This window comes from Physeter macrocephalus, chromosome 14 (genome assembly GCF_002837175.3).
Source record: "Physeter macrocephalus isolate SW-GA chromosome 14, ASM283717v5, whole genome shotgun sequence".
NCBI lineage: Eukaryota > Metazoa > Chordata > Mammalia > Artiodactyla > Physeteridae > Physeter > Physeter macrocephalus.
Window position 1 is genome coordinate 76,520,352 of NC_041227.1, and position 10,248 is coordinate 76,530,599.

Sequence of the window (10,248 nt, forward strand, 5' to 3'; positions counted from 1 at the left end):
TCATAATCAAATAGACCTCCTAAAACCGAAAAGCCAGTATCTGAACTACAGAATTCAATAGAGAGATTTAACAGAAGAATAGACACAGCTGAAGAGAGAATTTTTAAAGAGAGAGAATTAGTGGATAGAGCACGGGTCTGAAAAATTATCTAGAGCGTGGCACAGAGAGTCAAAGAGATGGAATATATAAAAGAGAGAATAAGAGACAGAAGACAGAGCAAGAAGGTATAACACATATCTAATCAGACTTCCAAAAGGAGAAAAAATGGGGCAGAGGCAGTATTTGAAGGGTAAATAAGGGCTATGAACACCAACCTAAGATATGAAAAGCCAAATAAATCCCAAGCAGAAAAACAAAAAAATCCACACCAATACACATTATAGTGAAGCTACAAAAATCAAAAGACAAAGAGAAGAGTTTAAAAGCAGCCAGAGAGGAAAAAGTCACGTTACCTTCAAAGAGCTTAGGGAGATTTACAGCTGACTTCTCAAGAGCAACAATGGAAGCCAGAAGACAGTGGAGTGAGATCTTCAATATGCTGAGAGAAAATAACTGTCATCAAGTAAAAATATACTTCAAGAACGAGGACAAAATAAAGGTACACTCAGACCTACGGAGAAAGACCTGAGACTCTATTACCAGTCGAACCTCACTAAAGGAAATTCTGAAGGACATACTTCAGACAAAAGGAGAGTGATCCCAGATGGAAGGTCTGAGATTTAAAAAAACAACAACAAACAAACAGCAAAGTGATTTGATTACGTGGATAAACCTAAACAAACACTGATGCTAAAAAAAATAATAGTAATGTCTTGTGGGGTTAAAAGAAAAAATCAACATACCCAACAATAATGACATATAATTGCAAGTGTGCGTGTAGAGTAAAACTAAACCAAGTTAAAGTATGTTAAAGTAGCCTGGGGTCCTTGTATTGCTCAGAAACAGGGCCAAGATGAGACCTACTATTAGACTAAGTTAAGTGAAGTACACATGTTATAATTTCTAGGGTAACCAATAAAAGTATAGGAATAGAGTATACAGCTCCCAAGCTAAGAGGAAAAAACGGTTTAAAAAAAAAATCAAAAGAAGGCAGGAAGAGAAAAAGAAAACAGAAAAAGCAGGACAATAACACAAAAAAGTGTAGACATAAATCAAGGAAGCTGTAATAGAACTTGCTAAAGACTCAGATACATTTTTTTCAACTTCCGTTAAACTGACATACATCTCAGTGTTACATAATGGTCCAAACCTTTCTGTTTTTTCATTCACTTCAATAAATATTTACTAAACATCTATTATAAGCCAGGCCTTGTAGTAGGCCAAGAAAATAGACTTGGTTCCTGCTTTTATGGAGATTATTACTGTCAAATGGGTAAGAGAAAAGTTAACCGCATCATGGCAACTGTGATAATTGCTATGATGTCAATAAATTGTTGTTTTTCACACCATCAGGCACTGTGGTGTTCCTCCGTCTTATTCAATTACTTTCCCTTAAGAAAGTACTTGAGAAGAAAGAAGTCAGGACTTTGCTAACAACAAAAGCCTAACAGAATGATAAATCAATACATACCAGATATTACTATACTTAGTCTGATGTGCAGTTAGTAGTCTGTCTTGAAAGCTGGTTACTAATTCTGGAGCAGTCCATCGCAGAGGGAAAAATTTTTTATCATCTGTTTCAATATAATCCTCCTGTTTTGTTAGAAAGCATACAGAATTTTGAAATTTATAACACTTTTAGTGAGCTCATTGATTTAATTCCAGGTCATTCTCAGAAAACACAAACTCCATCCCAAGAAAACATGTCAGAAAAAGAAGGCAGCACGAGACCGACTTTCTGGGCAGAAGGTGGGTGAGGGTTTCCCTGAAGCCTCCTGGGCCTCGTGAGCTGGTCTCTGAGCCATGAACGTTTGCTCAGTCATCCTTCCTGGAAAAGGAAGGTACGCCGTGTCTGATGCACAGAACACAGACTCTGAGCAAAACATCTTGTAAAATATACTGGGCCGTATCCCCGAACAGGGGAGTGGGGAGGTTAATGAGTAAGAGCACAGGCTTTCCAACCAGACAGACTGGCCGAGTCCACGTTCAACCATTTACCAGCTCTGTGACTCTGGCAAGCAACAAACATACTAAGGCGTCTTCCTGATCCGTAAGATCAGGAAGACACACCTACCTCCCTTTACAGCGAGGATTACATGAGACCGTGCAGGCAAGTACTTCACAGTGCCTGGGTGGTATACAGCAAGCGCTCAAGACGCTAGAGCTACCATGTAGACAAAGAACTGACTTACATCTGTGTGACACTTTTTTGCCCCACATTACAGCACCTCACTCAGCTGGGCTACACAAACACACACAAATAAAAATCTCACATACTTCATTTATTTTCTTTGGGGATATAGTTATAACAGAGTTTAAAAATCCAAATCCCAAGCTTACCGAATTTGAGCTGAAATTTTACTGAACATGTAACAGAGAAATATTTATATGATGTGTATTTTATTATACAGGTAGCAATAATTATTTACCCCGCTTTCCAAAAAGGCATGGCATTTCGTGATATGACCACTTCATGAGTATGAAATTAAATCAGGTCAAGGAGAGGACCCTTAAACTTTTGGCTTACCTTGTACCTGCTGAATCCTATTCCATAATCTCCCACTTTCACATTTAAGTCCGAGGTAAGAAAACAATTCCGCAGGGCTAAATCACTGAAAACAGAAAGAGTGAAGTGAACACGAGAACAAGGAGAATCAACACCCAGGATGATGTGACATGAAATTGCTATGGCTAAAGGTTTTCTTGAGTAATCAGTTACTGTACTGAGCTCCCTACTTAATAATTCGTGTTTTGAAATCCTTTTTCACAGAAAAAGGTAATACCATATTCCTAATTACTTAAAGAATGGAGATGATCAGATTTTTTTGTAAGTCACTCCGACTGCTAAGGTTAAATACTGACCATAGCCGTACCTTGTTCTGCATTAATAGCAGATTTATGGCTCATTTCCTAGTATTTTTAGAGTTACCAAGAAAGAATTCTAAATTGGCTAAATTGTCTGAATTTTTAAAAATAACTTGCATTACCTGAGTAATAGATTGCCTAGTAGTAGTCTCTTTAATGTAAGTAAAGAGGAATAAAGTTACAACTTCAAGCACCCGAAAATAATCTACATTATTAAAAATGCTTGGTTTTTAACTCCTTTTTCAAAGATATGCAAGCGTTATAATAAGGAGACCCTTTTCCAAATCACTCTCATCTCTTCCAAACTCCAACTCCCCACGAGGGAGGCAAAGAGCATATTTTCAAGACTCACTTAAAACAACTTATTTACATCGTTTATTTAAGAACAAGTTAATTTTCAAAAACACCTAATTTGCAAAGTAAAAACTACTTTTGCTAAAGGAACTTCCCATAAAAACAGCAGATTACATTTTTTGGAGTTTTTGGATCTCTAAGCACCTGACACGTATTAACTCACTTAATCTTCACGACAAGCCTTTGAGGTGGGCACTATTATGTTCCCCGTTTACAGAAAAGGAAACTGAGGCACAGAGAACTGAAATGACTCTGCCAGGGTAGGTATTTCCGTCTTTCACCGCCAATAACCACCACCAACAACCCACTACCCGTCAGAGCACGTGCCGTGTGTGCGGCCACTCCTCAATAAACATGCTGATCTCAATTTCCAGTTAGATGTGTCCAATTCTTCTTTACACTATGTTTACAAGCCGTATTTTCACGGTGCACCATCCAGAAGCCATCAGGCCTGTGGAGGCATCTGGGGAAAACCTCGGGACACCCCTACTGTTATAGACAGTATACAGGCACACGTGGGAGATACTGCGGGTTTGGTTCCAGACCACCGCAATAAAGCATATCTCGCAATAAAACGAGTCCCATGAATTTTTTGTTTTCCTAGTGCATAGAAAAGTGATGTTTACACTACACTGTAGTCTATTGAGTATGCAAGAGCATTATGTCCAAAAAAGAAAATACAATGTATAAACCCTAATTTAAAAATACTTTATTGCTTAAAAAATGCCAAAATAATTACAATAAGTAACATCAAAGATCACTAATCACAGATCATCATAACAAACATAATAACAATGAAAAGGTCTGAAATATTGCGAGAATTACCACAACGCGACACACAGACGGGAAGTGAGCAAACGCTGTTGGAAAAATGCGCTGACAGACCTGCTCAGCAAAGGGCTGCCACAGGCCCTTGATTTGTAAAAAACCGCAGCATCTGCGAAGCGTGAAAAAACGAGGTGTGCCTGTAGAAACTTCCCATCTCAAGGAGAGAAGTGGTCCCTCTCTTTTGGAGTGAAGGAAGAAATGGAGGGGGGGCCACATGCGGGCAGGAGAGTACAAGGCTCTAAGGCAGCCTGACCCTCTGGACCAAGAGCCGCACCCGTGCAGCCCTGCAGGTCCTGCCGCAGAGGCCCTGAGCACCTCCAACCAGAATTTCTGGAGCCCCTGCAAACAGATCCTTCTGTTTATTTATGTATTTATTTATTTATGGCTGTGTTGTGTCTTCGTTGCTGCACGTGGGCTTTCTCTAGTTGTGGCAAGCAGGGGCTACTCTTCGTTGTGGTGCACAGGCTTCTTACTGCAGTGACTTCTCGTTGCACAGCACAGGCTCTAGGTGCGTGGGCTTCAGTAGTTATGGCAAACGGGCTCAGTAGTTGTGGCTCGCGGGCTCTAGAGCACAGGCTCAGTAGTTGAGGCGCACGGGCTTAGTGGCTCCGCGGCATGTGGGATCCTCCCGGACCAGGGCTCGAACCCGTGTCCCCTGCATTGGCAGGCGAATCTTAACCACTGCGCCACCAGGGAAGCCCCAACAGATCATTCTCAACCTCCCCCAACACCTGTGTCCTAGGACCAGAATTAAAAGCTGGGTGCCAGCATTCCGGCCGGGGTGTGTGCGTGTCACCTGTGGCGGGGCAGCAGGGCGAGGCCAGCAGGGCACCTGCAGAGCCCCTGGCACCTTCCACTCAGGCCACTAGAGCCACTCCAGGACCACCCAGCTGCCTCCCTCCTCGCCTCTCTCCTCACACATGTTTCCTGCAGGTCTTCAGATACAGGAAAGGAGAAGCTTTGATAAAAGATGAAAAGTTATACATGCAAAAGACCTGCGGCTCTCGTTATAAACGACATTGTGAAACTCTTACACAATTCAGCTGTTGCTCTCAGAGAAGGAGGAAGTGCTTCTCATTACCTGAAAACCAGGGGTGATGAGGAGGAAAACAATGGTGTGACTGAGAGAATTTCTTCTAAACCTGCTCCCTCCCTCTACCCCAAACAGCCCGTCACCAGAGTACAGTGGCAAAACCACTGGACAAAGTCAGAGACCTGGGAACGAGTCTTGGCTCCACTGCTAAGAGCTGTGTGACTTTGGGCTAAGTCAATTCACACATCAGAGCCTCATTTTTCCTTGCCAGAAAAAGGGTGGGGGGAGGCCTAACCTGTAAGGGTTAACTCATACGATTTTTAGAAGAATAAAATTTTTTTAATATGAAATGTTTCAAAACATTGAAGTGTTATCCAGATTCTAAATGATGATATAATTCAATTCAAAATTAGTAAAAATAAACACTCTCTGAAGGCCAATAACATGCCAAGCTAAAGAATGGGAAAACGCAAAGGTGTAACTTTTTAATGGCAGAGGTAGCTCTTGACGTCAATGGCTGGTTTGGGTCAGGAAATACAAACATACCCGGTATATTCTTCCTTCAAGTTGAAAAACAGGTCTAGTGGCAAAGCTGCCAAGCAATCCAGCCCTGAAAGGCTCTAGAGCTCTGGCCCCGTCCCCCTTGGCTGACAGCGCTCGAGGTGGCCTCAGCTGTCAGTGGGACCCAGCCGCAGGAGCAGAGCCGCCAGACACAGGAAGCGTGCGTTCACAGAGGAAAGGGGTTCTAAACAGCTTCCCATCCCGAGTCACAGGAAGCATCACCACTTGTTCTCTGCTTCCACTGGAATGAGAGTACACCCAGCTCCAGGAGGACTGCTCTCATGGAAACGGCTCAGTGTGGCTGGAGCCACTTCCCAAACCATCCTCTCCTCTATTTACGTTACCACTTAGGGTCTCCCAGAGACCCTGAATTCCTGATCAAAAGAGCAACAAACAACCGAAAGTTACAGAATACCCTTCTAGGGCTTGGCCCACGTTACCTGATGTAATCTTGACCAGAGCACTTCAGGGCAAGATTATCCCCATTTCATAGAAGAAACAGGCTCAGAAGGGTTAAGGAACGTGGCTCACACTGGTAAAGCTGAGGAGAGGCCACTTAACAGCACCAACCTGCCGTTGGCAGCCACGGAGGTTTAAAAAGAAAAATCCCTACGTGGGCTGTGAAGAGACTCTGCCACTTACCACTTGAAGGTGGGGTGCAGCGCACAGAGATATAGGTAGAGGATTAAGGCAAGAGGACGCCGACATGGCGCAAAGAGGCAACTCTGCTTAGGGTTTGGACAGCTTTCACCCCTGCTTATCACGTCAGCCCCCATCATGCTTCTCTTCCCCGACACACAACACGGCCAGCCCACAGGTCTACAGCAGTCCTTCCTAACCCTCTCACAAGTACCTTCTGCGTAAGCTGGGTTATATGAACACTGGGCTCCCGTAACACTGGACACCCACACTCTTGGGGCTGGATGACTTAGTCACCTCGGTGTTTCTCAGCAGAGAGTAACTTTAACTTTAAAACTGGGCAAGTCCTACAGAGGTCCTTTCATGCACAGCTGCCACCTGGGTACTCCTCAAGGCCACCGTCACACAGGTCTCCAGCTATGTGAGCCACCACAAGGCCCACGCCGCGGGCTGGATGCCCTGTGCACTTAGCTCATTGCAGTGACCTGGTGGCTTCTCATGGGAGCTGCTCCTTCAGGAAGACTGACAGGCTGGGGACAGGAAGTCCCAGGCTCTTGGCCGGCAGGGCAGGATGGTGTGGAGCGTAACACACTGGCAGCTCCTGCTGTTTATGCGGCCTTCACGAATGTCACGTGTTTGACTGCAGAAACACAGGCTACCCAAGACCCAGGCATACGTCTCCTCTTAGACGATAAGTAAAAATAAAATTTAATTGGGGGTGCGTTACTAGATCAGCTTCCAGTTGGACATGTAGGATATTCTATTTTCAACCAACACAGAAAGTCCGACTTTGAGTTAGCAAACAAATATTCTAAAGTCCAACTTAAAAATACGCTACTATGTATTCAATATCTTATAATAACCTATTGAAATAATGACAAATAATCTGAAGGAAATATATATATATAACTGAGTCACTATGCTGTACATGTGAAACTAACGCAATACTGTAAATCAACTATACTTCAATTTTTAAAAGATGCTATTACGCTGTGCTAGCAACAAAAAAAATAAAGCACAAAATTTTGCCCCAAATGGAAATTTTACATAAAATATGGCTACTTTTTAAAATAAAATGAAACAGTTGTCAATGGTTTCAAGAATTTTCTTTACCTTGAGTTTAGGCACCTGAATTAAATCCAAACCACGTGAGTAAATTTATCAACTTTATTTGTTCTAAAGTTCATAAGATTCTAAATTAAGTAAAACTTTAACCTAAAGACACTCACAGGAAGATAACATTTACTCTGACACCTTTGCCAATTTTTAAAATACAAGAGTAGAAACCGACTTGGGCTTTAAACACAATTTCTAGCTGTCTTTGATAACTTTATGCCGCCGATTCTGATATGATATTCTTTTTAAATGCTGCATTCTCCAAAATCTAAAAATTCCTGCACCAAGTATTAGGTAATAATCATCTGTGTTTCACAAAAGATTAACAATACAAATATGCTGGGAATTAACCTGTCATAAAGTTAAAAAACAAAATATAAGATTTCTCCTTATAAAATAAATAGATCTTTATATTTTGAAGTTTTGTGTAAGCGTTTCTGCCTTGGGTCTGAAGAAACTCATGACCTTCTGGGTCCCTTAAAAAGCACTTTATCAGAATGATTCGCTCACTATGCAAGGCAGACAAGACAGATGTGTAAGAAAAATGTTAATTTTCTTCTTCCCACCCTGAAGTAATGTTGAGAATTTGATAGGTATTTTTCCATGTCTGTTCACACACACACACACACACACACACACACACACACACACACACACACACGCCTACAAATACAAGAGTTTTTTTTTTTTTAACGTTGTCATATTATAAATATATTCCTGTGCAACCTGCTTTAAAAAATATATAATACTTCATAGACATCCTCCACGTCAGTACACACAGGGGCTCCTTTTCAGGTCTTTGGATTGTTAAGAGTTAAATGACTTAAAGTCAACTAAAGAGACACTGGCCGGTTTGTCCAGAGACCTGAGAAATAATTTGAAACATAAATCAGAGCTCATAAGGCTACTCACAGAGTCATCATCTCAGACAGGACTCAAAGCCCTTTGTTGTTTTAATTACGGAAATTACACTGCCGATCTGAACAAGACACGATGCGCTCCAGAGAGCTGCAGCCATTCACGTAGGAACAGAAAGGCTCGGACAGAAACGTGTTATCCTGACCGCTGTGCTGCTCGCACACAACCCCCGATCACCCCCAGCCTGGCCTGGGTGGCGCTGGTCGGAGAGCAGTGCTGGGACCTTCTACGAGAAGATGATGTCAGCCCTTCAGATCCCTTCTTCCCATCTCCGGAAAGGGAGGTGGGCCACACCGTGAAACCCAGCAGGTAGAGTCGGAGCCTGAAGCTGACAGGAGGAGGATGCAAGACCAGAACTGTTCCCTCTGCACTCTTTTGCATTCTTTGAAACCCTGGGACTAATTTCTAGGCCTTAGGCTGTATTAAGGCACTCTGTTCCCCGGGAATTGGTGTAAATGGAGCCCAGCTCAACCCTTATTCTGACACTGGGCAGGAGCGGACACCTTGCTCATACATCGAGAGTTCCCATTACAGCTGGTCCTCCTTGAGCTCCCTGCAGGGCCTCTTCCCACACGTTTGGGGTCAGCAGTGCGGGAGGTGCATGCAAGCAGAGGGACCCACCTGTGCAGGAAGTGCCGCTTGTGCATGGCCGCCAGCCCCGCCGCGATCTCGCACGCCAGCCTCTGCAGCAGCATGGTCTGCGCGTCCCCCCTCGCCGGCTCGGGCTCGCCACCGCGCAGGTAAGCCTTCAGATCGCCCTGCGGAAACCAGCCCAGGTCAGTTTCCAAAGAGGACCGGGGGAACAAACGGGCATCTCCACACACGCCTCAGCTGACAGAGATGGCTAAGATTACTTATTGGAAGTTATTTCGACTTGAGCTTAATAAAGAATAATCTCACCCTGAAATTTGAAATTTGAAGTTTGAAATTACAAAAAAGCAATTCCAGCCAAATACTTCAAAGGTAGAGAAAACACTATTCTCCTTTTAGGATCATTCCAAATTAAACATTAGTTTACCTTTGTCATATAAACACAGAGATAACAACAGTTAAAAAAGGTAAATTGGCAATAATGCACAATTTAAGTGCAGAAGTACAGAAATTTCCAGGTAACTAAGAGATGAGATGGAGAGTAAAAGCAGGGCCATTCACTTCTTTTACTTCACAATCCACCTTCAGGGATTCCAGGAGAGCATCACATCACAAAGGCCACCACCAAAGCACTCATGAGCGACAGAGAGGGAGATGAGGAAAGAAAAATGGGTGGAAGAGGAAGAAAAAGTACTCTCAGTGCCGGTAACCGCTTCAGTTCTCTGCCGGCTTCCCCAGGGCCCTGTGTTGCCCAGAGACCACTGCGAGAAAGTGCATTCTAGCCACTCCAGAAAAATTCGTGATGTTAATTTAAATAAGCCTGTTCAAAGGGCAGCAGCACGGGCAGGAAAATGGGCAAATTCACACTTAGACACCCAGCACACGTGTTTCACTGCCGAGTACCCCACGTACTCACACAGGACTCCCCTACCTTATCCGGTTTTTGTTTCATGACTTTAATTTTAGGGCTGTGTGTCTTGGGGGATTATAGTGCATCTCTTTTGGGAAATACACTTTTGAGGCTATCTTCCACATTCTGCTTACCACAGGATTAAGCACTTATTGATGTGATTTAATTCCAAGTTTAAGCTTTATATAATCAGTTAAAGCAAGCCAACAGCTTTCGCTTTTCTTTACATCTGAGTCAAAAAAGACTCTGGAGGAAGGAAATTCTTCTCAACGAATTAAAGATTCTGATATATATATATATATATATATATATATATTTTTTTTTTTTTTTTTT

The 10,248-nt window shown here is 42.9% G+C and overlaps 1 protein-coding gene across 3 annotated transcripts in view; it reads right to left on the minus strand.

Annotated features, from left to right (window-relative positions):
* The window catches only part of LMTK2 (lemur tyrosine kinase 2), an 81,830-nt gene that overhangs the window by 18,748 nt on the left and 52,834 nt on the right, over window positions 1-10,248 (minus strand). For all 3 annotated transcript variants that reach the window (XM_024121007.2, XM_024120996.2, XM_024121017.3), the window contains 3 exons: window positions 9,036-9,172; window positions 2,628-2,712; window positions 1,572-1,693 (listed from right to left, as the gene is read on the minus strand). In XM_024121007.2, the coding sequence (XP_023976775.1) occupies window positions 1,572-1,693; window positions 2,628-2,712; window positions 9,036-9,172 (344 nt within the window). The remainder of the gene's footprint in view (window positions 1-1,571; window positions 1,694-2,627; window positions 2,713-9,035; window positions 9,173-10,248) is intronic.